Source organism: Triplophysa dalaica, chromosome 24 (assembly GCF_015846415.1).
Source record: "Triplophysa dalaica isolate WHDGS20190420 chromosome 24, ASM1584641v1, whole genome shotgun sequence".
In the NCBI taxonomy this organism is placed as follows: Eukaryota; Metazoa; Chordata; class Actinopteri; order Cypriniformes; family Nemacheilidae; genus Triplophysa; species Triplophysa dalaica.
Window position 1 is genome coordinate 8,881,388 of NC_079565.1, and position 25,730 is coordinate 8,907,117.

At 37.1% G+C, this 25,730-nt stretch overlaps 1 protein-coding gene across 4 annotated transcripts in view; it reads left to right on the plus strand.

Moving 5' to 3' along the window:
* Nucleotides 1-4,294: 4,294 nt before the first annotated feature.
* ptprz1a (protein tyrosine phosphatase receptor type Z1a) overlaps nt 4,295-25,730 on the plus strand; it is a 46,710-nt gene continuing 25,274 nt past the window's right edge. For 3 of the 4 annotated variants that reach the window (XM_056739287.1, XM_056739290.1, XM_056739291.1), the window contains exons 1-7: nt 4,295-4,532; nt 19,432-19,503; nt 22,976-23,155; nt 23,262-23,413; nt 23,501-23,596; nt 24,780-24,846; nt 25,202-25,359. In XM_056739287.1, the coding sequence (XP_056595265.1) occupies nt 4,469-4,532; nt 19,432-19,503; nt 22,976-23,155; nt 23,262-23,413; nt 23,501-23,596; nt 24,780-24,846; nt 25,202-25,359 (789 nt within the window). In that variant the 5' untranslated portion in view covers nt 4,295-4,468. The remainder of the gene's footprint in view (nt 4,533-19,431; nt 19,504-22,975; nt 23,156-23,261; nt 23,414-23,500; nt 23,597-24,779; nt 24,847-25,201; nt 25,360-25,730) is intronic. The other variant, XM_056739289.1, reaches the window with a different exon arrangement.

The following is a 25,730-nucleotide window of genomic DNA, read 5'->3' on the forward strand; positions in this document are numbered from 1 at the left end:
GAGGAGCGCTTGAGTTTCTTTTCTCTTTAAGGTCTACTCCACTCACCAGATTTTCCTTTAATTGAAGACAGCTTACATATGAGAGGAAAACAATTAGCGCTTTGAATACTTTGTTTGCTGTTTGTCAGGGTCATATTGCTCACCACCTCGCCTGTCTGGTGGCTCTGTTGTGATATAAGAAGTAAGTCAACATCTCATTTGGGCTTCTAAAGTGCATTTTAGGCTGCGCTTGCTAAATCTTACACGTAAGGTCAGGAAGAGCTATGAATGTGTTCTCCTTGCTGAACAACACAACCGTTTTAGGGGTTGTCTTTTTGATTCTGGGTTTGATGGACACTAAGAGATTTTCTTTGTATTAGCTTAATATTGTTTTTAGTTTCTTGCCTGTACCATTAAAACAATACATGATTTAAGTGTTATTTTAAACTAGCCTATTTGGGTTTTTGACTTTACGTCCTTAATGTTTTTTCCACCCTAAGTTCAGGTGTCATAAAAGAGCATTTCTTGGCTGCTCTTGAGTTGACTATAGGTTTACACTGAAAAAAAACAACGAATAGGGTTTACCAAATTTTTTGTGTTAATTTGCTTATTTTATGCACATAATTTTTTTCAATTAAATTTAAAAATGTAAAAAAAAAAAAAAATGAATGAAAAGTAAGTCCATTTTTTTTCAGTGTAGTTTATATATATATATATATTTATTTATTTTATATATATTTATATATTTATTTTTACTGTGCAGAGATTTAAAATGTAGGTATAGTTTATGTGTATTAGCAATATAAGCTGTTGTCATTGTAAAAATGAAGCTGCAAACACTGAGGAAATGAAGTATCCGAGAGACATGAAAGGAGCAACGTGAGAAAGGACAGATAAAAGCGAGGTGGTCATAGAGTTAAAGCCCCCACATCCTGGCTCTTTTTTCCACATATTGCGGAGTTCCGAAATTCGTGTGCTTTGTGCGCGAGCGTTTATGTGTCATCCGTCCCCCATCGAGAAGCCGGGACGTGAGTTGGGGATTGGCTCCTCCGCTGAAGCTCAAATAAAAGGCCCTCACAGCTCTCTCTCTCCTCCTTATTCTCTCAGGACTCCAGGAACCTGATGTCATTTGGATGCACTTTGATTTAAAGCCTCTGTTGAGACTATGAAGAAGTGTTTTGTTCTGCTGCTGGTATTTTGAGAGCTCCACGCAGCAGTGGACACAACTGCGACGGGAGAAAATGAGTTGGGGAAGTTTTTGTACACCGGCCCTGTTGCATTCTGGTCCCCACAATGACAGTTAATCTTCATAAAGTGTGAATGGTAACCATGGCCCGCAAACTGTTGGGCTTTAACAATGGCTCCCCGGGATTTCGAAGGCCGATGCAGGATCAAAATACTCGATACTGGATAAGCACCCGAGAAATTTCCAAATTATCGTGCAGGAGAAGCGATGGGGTTTTAGGGAAAACAGTGAGGAAAGCTTAACGGATGCATCCAAAACATATCAGCTATTGTAGGCTTTGAGGAGTTCGGGACAGCCCCCTATACAGCGTTTACTAATCAGCATCTTTCCCAGGATTCAAGTTCACTTTGGCTCTGGAAAAGATGGCAGTTGCTCTTCATATCAAACAAGTCGGCACATTAACATGCGCAATGACTCTACTTGTTGACAATGAGGGCTGCCCTGAGAGTTCAGGGAGGCAGGTCAACATGTCATTTCTGATGCTTTCAGTTCTGTCTATCGAATGTCAACTTTATTAGCTGTGTTGCTGAACCTCTGGGCCAAAATTGAGTGGCAGTATCAATTAGACAGATGGTGTACTGATGATACTGCAAAAGCAATATTCGCAAGTTTTTTTCTCTTGTATTGCCTTGAACCCTGTTTTGAGGAGTTTTTAAATTACCAATTGATCGTTCAGTCCTACTGTAGGTCATAATGACAGCCAGTCATATTGATCTCATGCTTTGCACGTGCTGAGCTTCAAACAGTTCATGACGGTTAACCTTCATAGATGCTTGGATGGATGTCATAATGAGAGGAATGTGGAATCCTGTTTTCTTCGGTAAATTAAGGCATGTTTAGACTGATGTGTATGTGCCCCACAGCCATTTTACTGGACCTGGACTTGAATATGTAGAAAATATTTTCCCTTCTCAGTTGATGTACACACACAAACTGATATACTTGTTCTGTACACTGTAAAAAATGTCTGTAAAAATTACAGTTTTACTGGCAGCAGTTTGCCAGTAACTTACTGTAGATTTACATTAATGTAATAAACTGGCAACAGTTTGTTCAAAGATAAATGATCATTAAACATTAACAAGTCTTTATCCTTTCAGAAAAAAACTATAAAATAACAGCCTCATGCAAAGCATTCTGGGAACCAAAATAAGAAAAACACTGAAAATGATCAAATAACAGCCTCATGCTAAGAATTCTGGGAACCAAAATTAGAAAAAAACAGAAAATTATAAAAGAACAGCCTCATGCAAAGTATTATTGGTAGCAAAAATCATTTTTTAAATGTAGTCATGTAAGCGTCTGCTAAATGACTTAATGTAAACATGTAAATGTCGATTTCTGGTTCCCAGAATGCTTTGCATGTTATTTTATCATTTTTTCTGTAAAGATAAAGACTTGTTAATGTTTAATATTAATTTATCTTTTAACAAACGGTTGCCAATAAACTAGATAAATATAAATCTACAGTAAGTTACTGGCAACTAGCTGCATAACCGCAGCAAAAATGTTTAGTAATCTATATTTATTTTATGCTCTAGTGCACAGTTAAATTGAACTGCTCTCATTTTAAATAATGTATAAAGGTCAACAATTCTGTTAATTCAAGCTTTTTTTAATCAATTTTTTTATTTTGGGGAGAATGTCAGGTTTAAACGAGTATCGGAGATGAACACACTCATACACTTAAAAGAAACAATGGCTACTCCATCGATGTAAACAGAGTTTAAGCGGGCCCCCTTTAAACATGCAGTTTAACAAGGAACAGATCCTGCATAAATTAAAGATAATCCTTGGAAAATTATGTTAATGTATTCACATGGGTCCTGCATGTGTAACCTGGAGAGTGTATTATTTAAGAATAAGTATTCTGGATTCGTTCGATCAGTTTCGGTTAAAACAGTTTATAAACTCATTGTGTCCAATGAGAGCCAAGTTTACTCAGCATCCTCAAAGGTAACCTTACTTGAGAGACTGCATTCCTGCCGATTTATGTTTAATGCATAAAATTGTTAATTAGTAAAACCATAATTAGTACCTTTAGTGTGACTAAAGTGGTCCATTGAAAAAGACTCTGGCAATATTACATTATATGTACGCTTATACTGTAAAACTTTGCTGTAGTTTTTGCAGCAGGTTTGCCAGTAATTTACTGTAGATTAAATTGCTACTCAATATTCTTAGTATTAATATCAAATTAGTACTGTTTTCAATTACTTTAGTCAAAATTAAACACTTTGACTTTTGAGATTCATAATGAGCAAGAAGAGACAGGCATTAGCACAGCAACACTGCAAAAAAAAACATTCTTCGTAAGCATTTTTCTCTTATTTTATGTATAATGAATAAGGTTATACCGGTTTGGAGCATCATGAGAGGAGTTAATCATTTTTACATGATTTGACCCTTTAAGTTCCCGGGTGGAATTTTATGGCGTGAATTAAAACACCATCACTTGACGCAATATTCAGCGAGTCAATTTCTGTTCCTAAAGTATGTGCATGTGTTTTGATAACATCTATATATTTACAGATGAACAAGACTGAGAGAGACTGTGCTTTCCAGGGGGTGCATACATGAATAAAAAAGTGCAAATATGCCTATGACATCTTGTTTATGGGGTCACTGGAGAATTTTACTCAACCACTTTTCATTCCTTAAAGTCAAGAGGTCAGTAGGCTACCCTCAGCAGATTTCTGCATGGCATATGAGGAACAAGCTTCATGCATAATGAACACAATTGTGTGAGTGTCTGTATGCTGTTACTTAATTTTTAAACAAGCAGAAACAAACGTTTTAAGGTTCATATTGTTGCCGCATTACAATGGTCAATAATATAATACAATGCAAGAATATTCTTAACAAACTATTGCATAATGCATTAATGAAGCACAAAAAAGTATTATTGCGTTTATCAATGAGTTAATCAGTGTGATCTATACGAATGGCTTTTAATAATTGATCATATGTTCAGGGTTTCAAAAGTGTTTCCAAACTTTTGTGTGGTGGTCTGTGGGCGGCGCACGCACTCCCAGCCAAACGCACCTTGCGCGAGACGACGACGCGCTTCATCCGGACGCGCTCACTTTTATGCGGCGGACACTGGAGTGGATTTGACCGTGGAAGGGGGCATCCCGTCACCCAACCAATGTGATACCCTCCGGATTTTTGGGAGAGGAGTTCCTCTATCGTCCTTGACTCAAATATCTTCCTTCTACGATATTGCTCCACATTCAGTGAATAATGGAAGCGCTCGGGACTAGATGCGCACTTTTCATCGCACAGATCGCTCTGTTCTGCAACACAGGTATGTCCACCATAGTCAGATATATCTGATCTGTGTTATTTAGATCGGTTCATCCTCGAGCTTATGTATGGTTATAAAATAGGCTATTGAATTCTCTTCGGATGCGCAAAGTTCCGCGTTTTTATGGTTTGCGCACCCTATTAAACTTGAGCTTCAGACTTTAAAAAACTTTGCCAGCTTAACTTGAATAATTTAAGATATTTTTTAGAGTGTATTGTTTTTGTATTGTTGAAAGTAACTGCACAATACTGATTGATCTTGAGGTATGAAGCATAGTGTACATAAAGGGTCTGACATGTGTCTTGTAAGAACCATTATCTGATCCAGAGATGTTTTATTTTATTTTTTGTTTTTTTAATTCTTGTCTAAACGTTTCCAGTCCTGTCTAGTAAATAGTTTACATATTCACATACAGTATATATATTTAAAATGGACTTGGGTATGTGCCATCTCTTAGAATTTTGTCAGCTCTTTGTTTATGCTGGCAAAAACATTTTGTGTTGAGGTCTGGACTCGTTTATTTATTTATTTTTAAGATGAGATTTACTAGAAGGTGAATTCTTAAAATCAGTGAAGATACTTTGTGGTGGGATGGGAGGTTTGGGTTACATTCCAGAGTCTCAACTATATGTCAGATTTGAGTGTCAATCATTTGTAAAGCTGTACTTTACTCCATATGAAAACATTTGATCAGAATGATATAAAATAAATAGTTTAAGAAAATCAACATTTGCTCTTTACAGTGCAACTGGGTCCAAAGTTAACATATGCCACCATTATTCAGATAGCCCACTTGGACAGTTCAGTCGAAAGTGACGAATGCTTACACAAACGCAGACTTCAATCCTAGACTCATTATTTTGCCAGTGTTTTGTTCAGTAGTGCCAAGGGGGCGACCGATATGCCTGGATTAATCTTTTGGGTGCCGTCTGACACAAAGCCCCTAAAAGCTGGCCAAAGCCATTTTCCTTAAGAGGTGGAAAAGCCCTTTTGTAAATCAGATAGAGAACCGGGATAGCAAGTTGGTACCTGCTAAAAAAAGGCTCAAAAGGAACGGTTGAATCTTTGGGAGGCGAGCTAATGAATGAAATCTTTCTCTCTTACCATCTGCGCTGTACTATAGCGAAGTTTTTTGTCTTTTACACTTTTTGGCACTGCTCTGTTTTTCCACTGAGAAAAGTCCCTGTGTTGTGTGTTGCGTCTTGGGTTGGTGACAGATGGTGGTTGCGGACTGTGAAGCTGTCAGTCTGGGGAGTGGTCGGGGTTCACGTGGCTCCGCCCCTGCCACATGCAGATTGTGTGTCCACCTGTGAGGGAGGTGTGAACGTGTGTGTTTCTACATGTTGCAATTAGTTGTTATTTGTTGTTGTTACTATTTCAGGCCTACATTTTTAAATGAAGCAACATACCTTTGATCATATCTCTATCTGGTTTCAATCCAGTTTTAAGTGTAAATGCTCAGAAATCTGAATCTATGTATCTGTCTCTATCTATTTTGTTCTCTCCGGTGGGGGAACTCGGGCAGTTTGGCATCTAGACCCCTGTCTGAATCGGCTTGCGATAAAGGAGAGCAGATTAGTCGTATTAAGCTCAAGCGCATTCACTCAGGCATGCAGAGGGGACGCACAGAGCCTCAGAGTTCTCCTTCCCGGGACGGTTGTGAGACCACGAATGAATGGAAAAAGGGGGGGTAGAGGGGGGCTCCGGTGCAGAGCCAAAAACGTTACGCGGCCCTGCTCATGGCCTTGGGCCAGTCTCTCAGTGAATTATGCTGTCAGCTGCACGATTTGTTTTGTGCCTGGCTGGCAAGAGGCGGCCGGTGCTCGTGGACATGCAATGCAGCGAACTGCGCTGAGGTGGGGGGTCTTATTGTATATGGCATGCGAGTGTGACATTGAGAAGGGCCCCCGTTTTGTCCCAGTGGTGCTGCTCACATGTCACAAAGGATGGATGAGCAAGTTGGGGGACTTTTGTGTGTCTGTGTGGGAGAGATGAGGGAATCTGAACTGAGTCTAGGACCCTCATGTTCTTGCTGTGGTACAGTATGCAGAGTTCAGCTCAGTGTATTTCTCTTTCGTGATGATGGAGAGGGTGCGGTGTAAATTTAGCTACATTTCCACCTTTTCATTTGTTTCAAGGCATTAAATACGTAAAGTTTACTTCTGCATTCACGCAATGGCAGATAGTAGTTGCTCTTTCATAGCTCAGTAGAATTGTTGTAGCTTTCAGTGTTTGATTTAAGTTTTGAGTTTGTATCAAGTGTTGAGCAAATGAGACAATATTATGGAATGTATTATATGTATGTAGAATGTAGGTAAAATCAACTTATCTGGATTTGGGTAATTATAGGAGTTCATATCTATAGATCTTTAATAATGTTAACTTATGATTACAGACATCTGAGCTCAGTTTGTGACAATGAGGTCTCTTCTAAAACTAATGGAGACAATTTTAAGATTTTCTTCCCAGGAGAAATATCTTAGATGTTGAAAACTTGTATATTACCCAAAAATTAAAATTCTGTCATCATTAATTCACCTTCATGTCATTTCAAACCTTATGACTTTCTTTCTTCGGCAGAACACAGAAGAATATATTTTGTAGAATGCTGGTCACCAAACACTGGCGACATTTACAGTGTTTATATTGTAAAGACACAAAACCAATGCAAGTCAATGGGTACCACCATTGTTTGGTTCCCAACATTCTTCAAAATATCTTGTTTTGTGTTCTGCAGAAGAAACAAAGTCAATCAGGTTTGAAATGACAAAATAATGGCAGAATTTTCATTTACGGGTGATCCATCCCTTTAAGCGAAAATTTACATTTGGTCTCTTTTTAATATCATTTATGTACTGCAGAAATGATTGAGTTTTCTTTCTCATGGATATAACCATTTTAGAAAGCGATGGTTACGATGATCATTTTGTTCCGGATAACAAAGCATCATCAACATCCCAGAACACCTTAGCAACCCAGCAACACCTTGACAACATTACAAAACTCCCTAGCCTTGCTGCAAAATCATCCCTTGCTCAGCTTTAAAACATATTTTGTTCTTCCTTATGTTTGTCCCCTCTCCTTACATCTCAACTATCTCGATTGTCCGGCACTCTTTACGTGTCACTTGGGAATCTTTGCATCTTTATCACGGTGCGTGCGGATTGACAGGCTCCTCCAGGGCCCCTGTGGCTCTGTGCCTAGCGGGTCAGCATCTCTGACTCGCCACTTAATTAATGACAGCAGGCTAGGTTTTGCTGTCATGCCTCTGAAAGGGCCGCTCCCGTCTGCCATTGGTGAGAACAAGAGCAGGTCTGTTGAGTGCTAGCTTAAGATGCTTTGAGATCCTTTCCTGATCTTTTCCAGGCTTGAGGTGTGTGGTCTGGATCTCTGGTCTCGTTCAATGGTCCTTGGAGAGGACGTTGAATACCAATTGAAGGAAAGTTTGGACACTACGATAAAGTGGATGTCTGGTGTCTTAGACTGTGGGGTCATGATAGACGGCATCGCAAAGAGAATCAAAGCAGTACTGTTTGTTACTTAAATGGCTTAAGTAGCTTCAGTTTCATTTGTGTGGAGTCAAAGTGCACACTTTGGGCAATGCACACAGCAGTCAATAATGTATAGAATGTATTACTACTGTATTGAAGTACAAGGTTCGAAGGTGTGGGTTACACTATACTTTACATGGTATCTCCTTTAAAGAACACCAGCGCTCTGGGTTGTAATTAACAGCTGGCGCATTATTGGTTTAACAAATGCACAGTTTCTTACGTTAAAAGTGCTTGGGATGAAAGGGTTGGACTCTTAATTCTAGTCTGTAAACAACTGTTTTTACGGTAAACAACTGGGAGCGGGGTTGGCAGAAAACAAAAAATACAGATAACATATAGACATCTTTGCTGTTTAAAACTGTAAAAAATATGGTAGCAAAATTGTATGCATTATGGAAAATTGTTGTATATCTCACAGTTCTTAATTATTCTTTAACATACAGCCACGCAAAAAATTAAGAGGACATTTTTATTTAATCAGCATTTATAGATGTATTGTGGCCATTCCAGTCCAGTGTCAATACATTTCAACAAAGTCAAACCTCAGGAGTGACATAAAGTCATTCAACAGCAATGTGAAAGACTGACAGCATGACAAGACACATGATAACTGTGATTGTCACATAAAATTTGTTTTTTGAACTTTTCTTAATACATGTACAAATATTACTATTGTATTGCAGTGAACAGTAACAGTGAATATGATTTTTTTTCTTTTTTTAGTATGTGAGGTCTGAACAAAATACAGAGCATCATATCTGTCATTTCTGCAATTAAATGCAAACTGAAATAAAATATTTTTGTTTAAAATATAGGAGAAATATTTTTAGTAGTTAATAGAAATAAACGTAAAGAATAATATACCTAAACACATGCTTTTAAATAGTAAATTAAGAAAAACGGAAAAGTTATTTTGAAATGGTCTCTTTCTGTGAGACCTTTTTCTGTGGCTAAATGATAATTATATAAATCTGCTTTGTACCTTATAACTGTTTTTTAACATACAGTGACTTGTATTACTAGCTTCCAAATTTCTTTAACAATATATAACTGTAAAAATTTATAATAGTTAAATATAAAGATTGCCTATGTAGAATTATATGGTAAGGGTCACAACTTTTACCTTCAAAACAATAATTGTAATATTTTGTTCAATTAAATACATTTATATAATAAAAACATTTTTACAGATAACCACTTTGTTTTTACTGTAGCATTTAAAAAAAAATCATTAAAATTGCAACGTTCTTACAGAGTAATCTGATCACAACACTTCCATGTAAGACATAAATATGTTATAGGTTCTGGGCTGTTAAACCTGCTTTCAGCTAGTTGCAAATTATTCCCAGAAAGCAAGGTTCACATTCACAAATGTTTGGCTGTTTCTGTTGACTTATTGCTCTTGCTGATCAAATGCACTCATTGGCTTTAACGTTCTGTAATAGAAAGCTTCAGAACTGTTTTAAAACTGTCTGGATCACATAAACAATGAAGCCTCATCAACAGATGACACAGTTGCACATCTGGATAAAAGGGAACCAGCTGGTGGTTGATCTGTTAGTTATTTACTGATCTGCCCCAGATGGCACTCGCTTTCTCCGATAAATTCAGTCTGGTAGAGACCAGGGCATGAGAGCTTATCTCACATTAAAGGCTCTTTTAAGTTACAGTGTTGAATTGCTTTCTTTCATGAAATCATATGAAGCAAATAGTAGAAAGGAACTTGAAAGAACAGTGCACCCAAAAAACAAAACATTTCTTTTCATTGAACCACAACAGGAAAAGAGGAAAAGTATTATTTTATGTCAATATTGTTCATACAATGAAAACAAATTGTGACCGTACGTGTCAATCTTTCGCTTTCAAACGTTTCACATATGTCACATTCAGTTTTAAAGGGACAGTTCAAAAATAGCAAAACTTTCATCATTTATTCACGTTGCTCTAAACCTGCGATGACTTTCTTTTGTGGAAAACAAAAGAAGATATTTTGAGGAATGTCTCAGTGGTTTTGTGTCTATACAATGGAAGTCAATGGCGGGCCAATTTTGTTTGATTACCAACGTTCTTCAAAATATCTTATTTTGTGTTCTGCAGAAGAAAGAAAGTCATAGAAGTTAGGAATGATATGAGGAAGAATAAATGGGTGAAGTGTCCCTTTAAGACTGAAAAATAAATGCTTTCGGTTATTAAACAATTACTTCATTTTTATTTTTGGGTGAACCGTTCCTTACAGAGATTCCTAAACAACACTCTACTCCTCAATATAAAACACCCTTCAGTTAGGTTTGACGACATGCTTGTCGAATTTGAATGAATTTCTCTCCGTCTTTTTTCAGGGTTAGACAATGAGACAGTGGCGCTCATGGTTCTCTGGATACTCTGTCTTTTCCCATCTGGGAATTCATGTCCTTTTCAATTAGGGTAGCGCTTCAAATAGCCACTCACATGAGTCCTCGAGGCCATCAAAGACATAATGAAAGTCTCCTAATTGGCTGATTGTGCTTAATCCGTCCTGTACATATGTCCCGGGAAAAAACTGTGACTTGATGCAGGTGACAGAACAATCAGAAATTCCTTCCCTCTTATGCGACTTCATTCAGCCTCTCTTTTTTTAGTAATGCTTCAGCATATCTACCAGGATGAGTGTGCAATCTCTTTGAATGTAAGAAGACAGAGTGGAGGACAGGGCCTCTTACATTTCTTGGAATTCCCATTGCTTCATTTTGGCGGCCAATTAGCTGCAATTCATATTAAAGGTAATTGCTTTGTCACTGACCTTACTAGACTTGCACTTGGTGGTCACAGGGATTTCAATAGTATTTAAAACCCTTCGTTTTATATTCTGAAATGTTTTGTACTCTTAATGTGATCAGATAAGAAGTTTATTATGTTGTGTTGGAATCTTCTTCAACATAATATAAGAAAACTAGAGAACCTAAGAAAAGTGGTTGGAAACAGGTTGGATGCCTGGTTAGAGCTGTGTGAAGACCGTAGGCGTCTTAGATCTGGGTTAATTGTTCCACTATTTCTGTTTTTGGCTGGTTGGCCTTAGATTGAGTTTATTTTTAGCGAGACCAAACCGATCAGAGATGCCTTATGTTCATATTCAAAATGAATCCACTGTGCATGTGAAGATCTGCTTTCAGTGAATAGTCCCAGATGTGGTAAGCTTTTTCTTTAATGAGAGAACGACAGTGGAAATAAATCTGTTTAATGCGACTCAGGATGTTTTGTTTTAGAGAAAACATTAGGTCTACCACATCTTCATCTTAAAGATCACAGCTACATACTCTTAAAATGAAAGTATGACTGTCATCCATCAAAGATATTAAAAACTGTGACACAAAAGGGTTCACGAACCAGTTGCGTCACATTTGCGAACCGCAGGGCGTAGAAATGATGTGAAAAGTTATTAACATTATAAACCTTATCACCTTGTGAATTTTAATGTTACGTATCTCTCACCCAGTGTCTTATAATACTATTCTTAGTTGTATCTCTCATCTGGAACAGTTTTCAAGATATGCTGCAGTAACTTGATATGTTTCTAAATAAATCAATAAATGTGTTTAAAATAGGTGAAAGTTGATAAATAAAACAAAAAGGAACAAAACTGTAAACATCTGATATAGGTTTGAATTATATCAATCCCATCCATTGTTTCTTAATATCTCCCCATTATTACAGTTCAAAAAGTAGCCAAATAAGCTTTAAATGTCCAGTGTATGAAATTTAGCGGCTTCTAGTGGTGAGGTTGCGAATTACAACCAAGGACTAACTCCTTTTCGAAGCACTACGGTGGCTGACACAGGACTAAGATGTCGTCACGTTAAAACGCTTTCTGTACTATACTGTAGAAACAACACGGCGAACTATACACACATTCAAACCAACTACCCAAGTATTTTGAGATAAATCTGCCTTCAAAAATCATATCATAAAAGTTTCCATTGTTGATGGTAGTGACATAGCTTAGTCTTTTGGGGAACAGCATCGTAATTTGTTTTTATTCCATTTTCTTCCTGCGCTCACTTTTTTGCTAGTTTTGGTCTGTAAGTCTTTTTATGACTGTGTAAAATTCTGAGTAAGTGCTCCGAGTAAAACTGTCTTCTTCAAAGCGCTCTTACATTGTAAACAAAAGGTTTAGAAGGGCTCTTTATTTTCAAAACACTGCCAATCCAAGTCTAAACTGTGTTTACAACTGTTTTGCCTTTAGCAGACAGAGTAGCACACTCTGCTTTTTTGCTTCAGGAAATTGTTATCAAAACCAGCTAATTGTGAACAACAACACTGCTTTCAGTGTCACAAAACATGTAACACGACTATGGTGTTAAGTTCACTCAAAGAATAGAAACATTAGTAAACTGAGTCGTAGTGAAAGAAACGGGGTTGAAACTGTGTCCATGGCGACGGGTGCGAGATGGGAGGGGTCATGTTTATTTTCCCAGAGTAGTAACTAAACATTTCCTGCATGCTGATTGGTCAATACGACTCTTTGACTAAAATGGCCTGTGTAAACCGGACTGGGGTTGTTTTATTATAGAAATAGAAAAGAAACCTCAGAATAGCTTCTTTCTTTCTTCCATGAAGCACAACAGGAATTTTTATAGAATTTGCTGGGGCTGGAGCTTTCAAGCAAAATAAGCATGACAATCTCATAATATCATAAGTATCGTAAAAATCTCATTTTTAAGTATAGAACAAGTTATGCAGATTTGGAATATGACCGTTTTTCTGAAGTTTATATGACCTACAGTATAGCATTAAGGCTAAAATCAGTTCTTATCATGTACTCTCCTAACTTTTATGTGAATCTTGTACCAGGCCCTTAAAAGGTCTAAGCAGGGTCTGCTGAAGTAGAGGATGATGGGAAGTAAATCTCTACTGTTTTGTCAGTGATGTTCCCGTCGCTCTTATCAGCTCAATGGAAATGGATGTTGAAATGTAGTGGGTTGATATTTCAGTGCAATTAAAGGCACATATAACCCACACACACTTGAGAAGCATCCTGTCACACACTCAAAATGAGATTATGTTTGTTCCACACTCGCACACCTATAAACAGAATCTGTTTGCTCTGGTACAAGCTTGTTCACAGTGTTTAGCTTGCGGGCACCATTTCTCTATTCTTTTATGTACTCACTTTTGATGTCTTGAACAGAATATTAGTTTTATATTCCATACAGAATATTTTTCAGAATTTACCCCATGAATTAAGAGAAAACGTAACTTCATTTAATTTTTAGTGTATTTGCTTTTGAAACAGTTAAAGTAACTATGAAAATATGACTGTTTTTGTAATATCGCAGTGTTTTTTATTTATTATAAATGACTACTTTTTAATTCATGTGCCCCCAAACCATAACGTTAACCCCCCTCGATACGAAGCAATTGACGGTTCTCCAATCAGTTCTCAATAGATGAAACCAACTCCCTCCCTACTTTTTTTTCACATTGTTTCACTCGTATTTACATCACGATATGGACAATATGATCATCGCTACTTGTGTTTCATGATGACTTTCATATCTGGCATGCGTTTATTTACATTTCTTGAAAATGAAAAAATATTCCTCTTTCCTATTTTTTCAAGTTTGCTGTATCAACTTCATCATGTTGCATAATTGGCTCTTCAGATCGGTTTAAAAGTACTAAATCATGAACGGTATCCTAAAGTTTAGGAAAGTGTCCCACACATAGATATGTATATGTAGATGACACAGTGGTAGACCCATCAGTCCTGTCATCCTTCACAGTAGAAATTCGACAAGATTTCCTAGAATGCCAAAAACCACAGAGATTTAAGTTCCTGAAGAAATTAGATTACCTTTTACAGGTGAGCATGCTTTGGATATTTACATTAAAGCATTTGGCAAACGCTTTTTATCCATAGCGACGTAGTATTATCCTATACATTTATACATAGTTACTGTATGTGGAATCCTCTGGGATCGAACCCACAACCTTGCAATGCTCTTACCACCGAGCTACAGGAAAGCTGGATATTCTTTTTATATTTATTAACTCAATATAACTAACAGCATTTGTAGTGTTAACTATTAACTGCAATGTTGTGTTAGCCTACCCCCTTACTTTTTGAGTAAGTTTAGCATATAATACTTGCGTCTGCATAACAGTATGTATTATTTGAAGATATGTATACCTCCCCTACAATAGTATTAAAATGTAAAATTGTATTCTGAATCGTCTGTCAAGTTATACAGTAAATAAAGTGAGGAAAATATTTATATCTATATCTACGGTTGCACACGCACACAGGCAACTCGCTCTCGAGTGCCTATTGCTCCAATATGGCGGACGACACAGAAGTAGATACTAAGGAGGGATCTGTTTATCAGCATATCAACACTTTAGCATAATGTTGCAAGAATGAGAGTCTTTTGAGGTGATTGATCAATAATGTTCGGTCTTTTGTGTCATCTGTTGGTTACTCTGTGATCTTACTCTTGCGTACACTGCTGGGTGTCTGTACAGCTTTAATTTCACTAATGACAACTGAGGTCTCCTGTGGCACATCTCTTCAAGGATTGCTTGTGTTCTCTGGTTCCTAATGTAATAGAGAGGTACGAAGAAAGTATCACCTTCTTTACTTGATCTTTTTCTCTGTCATCCTCTTTCATTTCAAATCAAAGCCTCATTGGCAAAAATATTTCCAAAGACTAGCTTTTAGAAGAACGACGTGTCGCTTATAAGCCCCAACTTTTTTAAAAGTTGACAGAAACCAAACTCCTCTTTGTTGTCATTCATTCACTGTCTGTTACACCATGTACCGGGAAATCAAGCCCTTCGTAAAGCTCTTGGCTCAAACGGGAGCTGCTGATTGGGTGAAAGGGAATATGGGTTCTCAGACAAAAGCAATCAGGCGGGCAGCAGGGCGTTACAATGCTCAGACCTGCAGTCGGGCCGCGGCTCTCACGGCTGAAGCACTGATCTCATTGTTGTGTTTGTATTGGCGCTGTGAATGGGGCAGATCATGAGAAAGGACACGGTTGCAGTTCATATGGGCGGGAGCGAGCGAATGGCTGCTTCTCTGTTGACTTCAGTGCTGTTTCATTATTTATGTTCTTTTGTTATTCTCACCTGAGTGGCTTATGTTTCAGAATGTCCCCTTGTAAGTTAGTACTGGGCCGTATGTAAACATTTTGTTTTGTAGATGTGATCATGTGAAAGTAGTTTGTGGTGATCTTTAGTCAAAGAGACAGTTCACACAAAAAGATTTCAGAATTTTTCGGCAGAATGTTCTCCCCTTCCTGGTTTTTATAGCATATTTTTGAATGCAATACAAAAAGAAATGTTCAGTCACCACGCTTGCCTAATAAAATGGCCATCGTTGGGTCAAAACCCAACCGTTGGGTCGTAAATAAACCTTGTTGTTTTAACCCAGTGTTGGTTCAGATATATACCAGTTGTTGGGTTATATTAACCTAAAGACTAATTTTGTCCCTTTTTGATGAATTGTTTTTAGAGCATTTTGGAAAATGAAATTTTTTGATGATACCACTCTTTAATAATGTGCTTAGCACTCATTTTTTAATGTGTGCTATTGTATTCCTTGCATCCATTCCATTCAAGATTCTCAAAGGTCCAGTGCGTAATTGATCTGATCTATTAATAGAAATGTGATATAATATACATGTCTTCAGAGGTGTATAAAAAACTTACACAATAAAGCGTTGTTTTTTTTACCTTAGAATGAGCTATTTCTATACACCGCGGGTCCCCTTGCATGTAATTCGACATGTTCTGTCACCCATCGTAGTGTTTTGAGAGGGAGAGAAAGGGGTGGACAGAGCTGTTGTTTTGCATTTTGCAACCTTGCGCTAGATATAACTGACTGGACCTTTAAGTGAGTTGGATTTTTTTGTGTTATCTTGGTAATGGAAGCTTTCAAAAGCCAGCAAAATTTCCTGTATTTCGTTTTTTTACTCCACATTCTTAATTTACTTACTGTAAGTAAAGTTCAAGTGCATTTTTAAGTATAGTTTATGTAGTTAGTATACTACCATGGTCTTAACCGGCCCACCGTTTAGTTTAATACCAGTAATAGTAACAGTAAAGTACACAACTAGTTTATAACAGTTTTTTTTATTTGAATACTGCAAGTAAACTTATAGATGCACTCACAGTTCAGTTCAATATTAACAACAAAGCTTTAGCTGATTGAAGTACACTTTGAAGTATACTCTTAGTATATTACAAGAGAAAAAAAATGTGAAAAGTGTATTTATGAGGGTATTCAAGTAAACACGTATAATTTGAATACTTTGGTTACTGTGTTCTTAAAAGTAGAATAGAGGTCACGTATTGGCAAAATAGGCATTTCTACTACGTTTCTGTCATTATAAGTCTAGTAAACATAAGTATATTTCTGAGAAGTGCATAAAAAGCATAATTAAAGTATAATTTCTTATTTAAAAGTATACTGAAAGAAATAACTTCTTTATTGTTGTTCCAGTAAACAATGGGTTTTGGCAGAAGCTATTTTCACTATTGTAATTATTTAGTGGATTCCAAGGGTACAATAAATACATTTTTGACTTTTGCCAGAGCGTGGCACTGGAAAAAACTATAAATTGACCAAGGAAAGCGAAACCCTGTGTTAAAGCTATAATTAGCATGTATTACTAGACACTTTTATACAGTGTGAAAGTGTGTATGTTTGTATGGCCTAACAGGTGCACATGTGGTCTTGAAAAGTGTATGTAGAAAGACAGACAAAGCTGGCAGAAAGATGAGCTAAGACCATAGTTTTGCTGCTGGTGAATGCAGCCCGTTTCATTTAACACGCCAGTGTAAGGTACAGTGTCCTAGCAAAAAGGTGTAAAGGTGTTTCATGTCAAAGCCATTGTTGCTAACATTGTGCACTTGTACCCAAAGGACAGGGCCCTCTTTAGGGCGGTTTCTTTTATCTTTTGAAAGCATTAACGCTGTCTTGTTTGGCTGTGGGCCATTGACTCAAAAGGCATAGTTAGCTTAAAAGGAATGGGGGCATTAAATGGTTCCTCTTAGTTTAACTTTTTGACAGCTTAATAGTTTCTTATCAGCCTTATAAGTGAACAGTGAACGTTGAATGCCATCTGTGGTTCTTTGTTAAATTTGCCCAACTTTCTTGCTTTGCAGTTGAGCAAAGCAGCACGGTTTGCCGATCAGTTCCCAGATCTGGTCTATTTATGTTTGTGGAGTTGCAGTTGAAGTGGTTAGATTGGAATGGGACAGAGTTGTGGACGGTTGTGGATCAGTTGTCCGACCCACATGGAAACATAGTTTAATAATCGTTTGGTAATTAATGCATTGCCCGAAAGGCTTTTAGTTTATTTTCCTCTTATTGTGCGGGTCAATGACTGGAAATTATGAAGTATATGGTTGTGGAGAGTTTTAAGGAATAGTTCATGCAAAAATAAACATTCTGTCATGATCTAGTCATTCTTACGTTACTCCCAAAAATGGTTTAATCTTGTGTGAAATGATATTGAATGGGGTTGTCACGCTAAATGAAGGAGAACTGTTCCTTTAAATATAAATAAATGTTGTTTGATGTAGAGGACAAAGTTTTCGTCTTTGTTTTGTTTGATTTTGGGAATGGGATTTGCAGACTAAATCTGTCCCATGGAATATCGACAAGGATTGATATGCTTTATTGTGTCCTAACATGATTATAAGTTCAGAATTTAGATTTTTTGCAAACCTTGGTGAGCAGTAGGGGATCTGACTTTTTAAAAGCAAAGAGGATGAACTCTACAGATGAATTTTGCAGAATGACCTTAAAGTCTTGAGGTTGATGACCTTCTTAACACTAATAAAATCGTACTCAAGATGACCGAATAAACCACCACACAATGGGAATAATAGAGGTCAAGAGGTGAACTTCTTAAACTCTTTCCTAAGGCCACAAGATGTGTGATTTCCATATTGTTCTTCAAATTTGACTCATAATAGCTGTCGTAATATAATGATGTCATTTGATTTTGGAATTGCTACATAACAGGATTCTGACAATAGGATTACAACAAGAAAGCATTTCTCTTTAAGTGTTGTTTTAAGTGGTAGAACTCTTGAGCTTTTCACATGAGGTGAGAGAAAGTCTAAAGGAAAGTCTAAAGGAATTTCATTATTCATTTTTTACGCACAATCTTTGTTTTAAATTAAATCTTTCTTACGTCAATCAATTTTTGCATACTACATTTTGAGTAAACATGCAGCCTGCAGAATAGTAAGGTTAAACTTTAATTATAAATATGTCGTAATATTTGTTTTTTAATGCTGTTTTATTGTTTCTGTTGGGATTTGTGATGTTCATGGGCCAAGAAAAACGTAAACTTATACTGCCAAGTTTTGATCAGTTTGTTATTCTAAGACAACACAATCTATTGCAAACATGTAAACATTTTCCTAGTTGGCTAATTTTGGCTAATTCTCATGAATTCGTACAATCTCATTCATAGTTTTTTGTATTATTTGCTTTCGCGCCAGCGATTTTAGGTTTAGGGCCGGGGTTAGGCCAGGGGCATCAGGGGCATTGCTTTTTCCCCAGTAAGCATACTTTTATACATAATTTTCTATGATTCACTTCATGTGAAATCATACGAATTAGCCACCTCATAAAATAGCGCCTTTGAGATCAGGTTGTCTGAAAACATACTCTCAGAATTTTGGTCTGTATTGTAGTTTTACAGTTGAGTACATGTTTTTTTCATTATCATAGATATAAATAACTAGATGTTTCTATGGGCCGCTATAGGCCGGTCTCCCACCACATTAGACACTTAAGAACAAGCTGACTGTGTATGATTACGAAAACATATGTATTGCTGTGGAAAATCAAAGTTATTTATATCTATAGGGATTTTAAATTGGCTTATTCGTCTGATTTCATACGAAGTGAATCATACAAAAATGTATGAATACTAGGGAAAAAGCAATACTGAAGACCCTGCCTTGACCCCGCCCCTAAACCTAACATCACTGGCACGAAGGCAAATATTACTATAAAGTACTAATGAGATTGTACGAATTCATGCGAATTATCGCCAACTCCGAAAATGTTTACATGTTTGCAATAGATTGTGTTGTCTCAGAATAACAAACTGATCAAAACTTGGCAGTATAAGTCAGTTACACTATCACGTGACAATTTTAGGGAATTTACAGCCATGGGTGCGTGGCGCAGTTTTATGGCATTCTAGTGAACTGTGAGTGACGTCAGTGGACCGTTCCAAGATGGCGGACATGTCCACGTGTCTGGAGCTCATGAATGCAGCATCTTGTTATATATATCTACGGTCATTATGATGGAATAATAAACTTTGTCTGTCTTTCTTCAGCAGATCTATCAGAAGCGTATGGAATCAGATCACAGAAGAAACTCTCAGAGAACATAGACTGGTCCTATGAGGGTTAGTATTCCAACAATACTTCTGTTGTATACCTCCCCGGGTTTATTTCAAACAGGATTTGCATCTGCACAGTGATTATCAGGAATCAGAATTATCTTTGCAATGATGACATCTCTGCATCATTCCAGCACAGGTTTAAAGATCATCTTGTCTAAGCATGCTGGGAGTTGCCACATATTAAACTCATCCTCATCCTTTAATATGGGCTGTCAGGGTTAACATGGCCTAAATCATCGTCCCTGTCTCGCCCTGTGCATGTCAAAAATTTAAGGCTGTGCTGGGATTTTTTGTGCCCCTTCATCTGGCTTTTCTTCATAAAGTCGTCTGCTGCTTTTTTGTATATGTTTTGTGTAAAAGGGTATGGGTTTCATACTGTTTTGCTCTGACATTCACTTTAATCCCTATATGATTGGAAATTCCATTTGATTAGAAATGTAGAAGCTATTAAGCATTTTCATTAGAATCCATTAGTACCTAAAATGCAATCTTAGGAAACTTTTTTTCTTTCATGGATGCCTTGATTCTGTATGAATGTTTTCACTCAAATGGCACATTTGCATCTCAATCTGTAGATTGTAATATGTGAAACTGGAAAATATGACCTTATTTAAATATGATGACTTTTAATACAAAAGAATGTACATTTACATTTAGTCATTTAGCAGACGCTTTTATACAAAGATAGAGAGTTCAGGGAGCAATAAGCGATATTTCAGTATTCTTTAATATTTCAAAAAGCAATGTTTGTTGAAGGTCGTTTGTAGGTTGCATTTCATAACCATTTGATGTGAAGATTGCAACTTGTTAAATTATCTCTTCATAGCAAATGAGATACAGAAGAGCAAAGACAAAACTGTTTTTCATTAAACAACCCCTTTAAGTTTTGCCAGCACCCTAAAGACACAATGACTATGTTGTTTGTTTGAATTAACATCCCTGTTTAGTAAACAGAAAACACCATGAGTGACACATCTGTTGCACTCATTCTTTCATCTCCAGCTCGCATCCATCTCTGGAACAATGAAGAACTCCCCCGTCTCTGTCTTAATAAAATTCGGCCACATTTCAAAGTTCATAATTTCTATTTTTTACTTCTCATCTCATGTTTCATTGTCACACTGCCCATTTCATTCATCATTTCCAAGCAAAGTGGTTTAGTCCAGGAATGTTGTTCTGTTAAGTTATGACATGAGAATGCAAGATAAAACAATAGTCTCTCTTTTGTTGTCTAATGAGAATTATCATTCGTCACTCATTGTTTAATTCATCTCTCTCTTTTTGGCATTCTATGCCTCCTTGTCTTCAGCCCGCCACAACAAATGGGTATTTTGGGTGTCACTGGAGGTTGGCACAACAAAGGGGGCACTATAGCGTCTGGGCTGCAGGCGGGTGGTCGTGCAGATGGGACATTGTTCATCAGTAATACCCAGAATGCCATGCCCCCTCCCCTTCATTGACCCCTTTTTTCAGATCGCTCGTAATGTTATGTCTAACTGTTAGTGAAATGGGCAAATCAGTCTCTAATTTTGATATAAACGCTTCGAGAGGGGCTATTTTTATCAAAAGAAATGTTAGCCTGGATAAGCCTGGGTCATTCCAATGTTAATGCCTGATATAGCGTACTTCACAATTTAGAGTCCAACACGATTTCGCTTCTCACAAATGGATAATTTGGTAAATGATGCCTGTTTTTTTCATGCATATCGACTCCACTTCCAAAGGGATTTTTTAATCTATACACAATGCTGACATTGGTCTACATTTTGTATGAGATGGGTGGAGCTGTTCTTTAGAGAGAATATGGTGTACTTGTTACCTTTAATTGTTTCTGTAAAAGAAAGCAGGGATCTAAAATGAGAGTGGGAGAGTGATTCGACAGATCTGTCGTTTTGGCAATTACAAGAAAATACCATTAGCATTCTCTTTCACAAATAACACCACAATAATTTTGACAGCAGTCCCCCGGTATTCTTTCCAATTATAAAGGTCTTATCATTTAGACAAAGCTTTTTTTCGTGCCATTGTCTGGCAAGCAAATATGCAGCATTCCTCTTGACAGCTGGAAGGCGTTTCTGAAATATGTAATGATCTGAATTTGTGAGTACCGAGTAGACTGTATGTTTGTATACTATTATGGATGTTCTGTTGTTAAATGTGTACATAATTATATAATTTAAGGTTTCTAGGGGGGTGCTAAGTGGTTGCTTAATCAAACAAGCCCACCCTTATGGTGTTCTGGTGATGTTCTTGTATACCCCTCAACAAACATTTTATGACCAATAAAAACAGCTTTTGAATTAGCCTCAATTTTCTATCATTACATCATTTTATCCTTTCCGAAAACAAAAAATCCTCTTGAAGAAGATTGTTTACGTGTATGTTCCACAGAGAGAAATAATGGAAATACACGGGTAAACAATCCTGAAATCATTTGATGTTTGTTCTCGGTCCTCTGTAGGAAAAAGCTGAGCAAAAGAGCAAAATTGTTGGTTCTTAAACATTCGGATGGAAAGCATCCATCTTTAAGCTTGTCAAACTGTTTAACATGAAACTTTTCAGAGTACGGCACCAGCTGCAGCTTGTCTAATGATTCATCTTTACATGATTCAGAATAGAGTGACAAGTCAAAACCCATCTGCACAAAACTCTATCATTACTCTGTTATATATATAGTGATTGTTGTAAACAGCTATTAAACTTTGACATGATGTTAAAATTGCAGTAAAATAGAAACGTACTCAATAATAATGATAAGCTTCATCTGTCAATCATTAACTGTGTGTTGGTTTTAATAACCATATTATTTGCACAAAAATAGTTCCTTATTATTTATATTTATTATTTTATTGTTTTCACTGAATGGTTAGGGACATGTTTTATATTTTTAAAGCATAGATGCATAAAATGCCACTTTTTTATGGATTAAATGTACATATGGTTTCGGGGCAATTTCATGGATAAAAGCTGGAAATCATCGTAATTTTGAGGTAGAACTCTGTACCCCCTTAAAATTCACTCCCTGCATTCCGTCCCTCCACGTTCCCCCATTTCCAGCCCTAGATTTCATAGCAACTTTTATTGATCATCGATCTGTTTTTTCATCATGCTGTTTCAGATAGACAAATTTGGCAGAACTCTACCAAACCCTTTATTGCTTTAGTCATTTATTGTTTTTTGTGTGCTGTATTCATCTGCAGTGTACAGCAGTGTTTTGGACTGCTGGGGGTGTAATACAACTATTGATATGCTAATGACTGTGACCTAGAACTGCTGGTGACCTGCTTCAGCATTGTTTTCTATGCCGTTGGGACCTCCACAAAAAGTACTCGGAATAACTCAAACTACTATATACACATCGAATAAAGTGTGTTTATGAATGGCTAATTTTTGTAAATCCTGTGTTTGTAAAACCAATGATCATCCTTTTAAGATTTGTCAAATGATTTTATCCAATAAACTGTATTCCCTGCAGGAACTCTAAACCAAAACTACTGGGCAAAGAAATACCCGTCATGCAACAATGCCAAACAATCACCGATCAACATCGAGGAGAGCTTGGCGCAGGTCAAAGTTCAATTCCAGAAGCTGAGATTAGAGGGCTGGACAGAAAGAACATCAGTTTCCACTACAGCAAATAATGATGGGAAAACTGGTGAGATGTTTGATCAAATGGAAACGGTGTCTACCATAATGCACATATGAAAAAATTAAAATGCATTGCAAAAATTTGAATTGGTGTGAATCAATTTTTTCTTTAGTGGCAATTAATGTGGGAGGAGACTTCTATGTGAGTGGAGGGGGTCTGAAGTCCAGGTTTAAGGTGGGACGCATAACGTTCCACTGGGGCCTGTGCAATGCCTCCTCGGACGGTTCTGAACACAGCATAAATGGAGAGAAGTTTCCCCTGGAGGTACAACAGTCTTTGCATTTAATATTAAAACTTTATGAATTAGTAATATGATTTTAATGCGTCTCAGATGTTGTTTGTTTGGCACAGATGCAGATATACTGTTACGAGGCAGATGCTTTCGATGATCTCGATGAGGCCTTCAGAGAAGGAGGAAAGATCACCGCGCTGGCAGTGCTCTTTTCGGTCGGTGCAATGGGTTTTCTTAAGTCAACTGGCTTTGTGCTGTGTAGTGGGTCTTTTTGCTATCTTATTCATGTTAAGTGCTCCTGAAAACATCTCACCACACCCCTATACCCTTAGGCAGAGAGCGCTTTCAGAAGTCCTCATCTTCGCACGGTTGTTCCGATGTTGAAGATAAACAACATTACCGCAAGCTGATTGCTGTAAACTATCGTAATCCTTTTTGAGGATGTTCTGGTATTTAGTGTGTGCAATTTAATGAAGTTGTTCAAGGTGATGCTTGTATGAACGTGTCCTCATTGCGTAGCAACCGTGTAGTTTTGAATGCAAATAAGATGCGGAGGGATATATTTACACAACGTTTTAAAGGTCGGTCCTTATGTGTCTTGTAAATGTAATTTAAGCACATGCATGGAAACAGTGGGATTAAAGGGCAGTTTGACAAGGATTAGGGGCCAAAAGGGTATATGAGCCTTGTAAAAGTATTAGAGTATTAAAGGAAAACAGGTCTCTGCAAACAACGCAGGCCGGGGCGTTTCTCAATTATTGGACGTTTCCCAACCGGGATAGTCATTTTCAACCGTCCAATCAAAAAAGGATTGGGTGTTTTCAAACAGGATGGCCGTTTTTAACAAAGCTATGGGAGATACGAATTGGGAATCGCTATTTTTTTGTACTTTGACTTTGCCAAGAGAGAAGAGATTGAAAATGTCTATCAGGGTAAGAAAAGCCCAAGTTTTGCTCTGCAGAGACCACCGTCTCAATTTAAGGGATACTCTACCCAAAAAAGAAAAATCTGTCTTCATTTACTCAACCTCAAGTTGTTCCAAACCTGTATAAGTTGTCCTGATGAACACAAAGAAAGATATTTGGAAAAATGTTAGCGACTGACATTTCTGAGAGATCATTGATTACCAAAGTAGGAGCAATTATTGTATCATTTTATTTTTGTTCTGTTAAACACATAATTTAATATTTTTGAGGAATGAACACAGTTCTGGGGCACTTTTGACCAACATTTGAATCTTTCCTAGTATGGTGGTCAATGATGTCCCAGAACTGTCAGTTGCTAACATTTTTCATTTTTGAAAATCAGGCTAACATTTTTCAAATCAATTATTGAATCATATTTAATAATATTTTCTATATTTTATTTATTTTTAATATGTGTTTTGTCTCTGTAAAGGCGAGTAATGAGGATAATGAAAATTATTTGGCCATCTTTGATGCTGTCAACAGTGTCAGCCGTTATGGTAAGAGCTGTCTTCATATCTTTATTTCATATTAATAATTGTGATATTTTTCTGAAGTTGTTCAGGGTTCCTTGGAGTGTAGATAGCACATTTTCCGTTATTCATTTATATCTTACATTTTAGACTTCTGCATGCAGATAAGCTCTTATGATTGTCTGCTGTAGCTCGCACTGTTGTTCATCAAGTTGGGCTAAGTCGTTCATTACCAAAATAGGTATTAACATAGTATTATATTGAATTATATTGTCTCTTATGGACGCTTTTAAACCCTGAGAAAAATAAAACGCATTAATGATAAATAATCTTAGAAATATCTCCATTTTCAACATAATTTTTTACCGTTTCCTCTGGTCAGGAAAGAGTGGCCCTGTCTCTCCGTTCACTCTTCAGGGACTCCTCCCCAACTCCACAGAGAAGTACTTCATCTATAATGGCTCTCTGACCACTCCTCCCTGCTCTGAGACTGTCGAGTGGATTGTTTTCAAAAACACTGTGGCCATCTCAGATGTACAGGTAAATGTTTTGTAAGCAGGGAATATGTGTAATGATTTTTAACAGGTTTAAAGGTCAATAGGAGATTACAATTGACCATCCAAGCCCATCCAAGATGTAGGGGACATTTACTGCAGTTGAACAGTTAAGGAGATTTTTAGCTGAGTCCTTGGAGAGTCACAAAATGTATTAGTACCTTTAGTAGATACAGCTAACGCTGTAATTTATATAAAATTCGAGGAGGAATAGAGGAATGTAATAACATGACAACACAGGACAGGACGAAGACTGACTACACCAACACAAGACTAAAATTAACTTTTGACATGGACTACAAATGACTAGACTAGACAAGACTAGACTGAAAAGCACAACTCACCAAACAGATCACA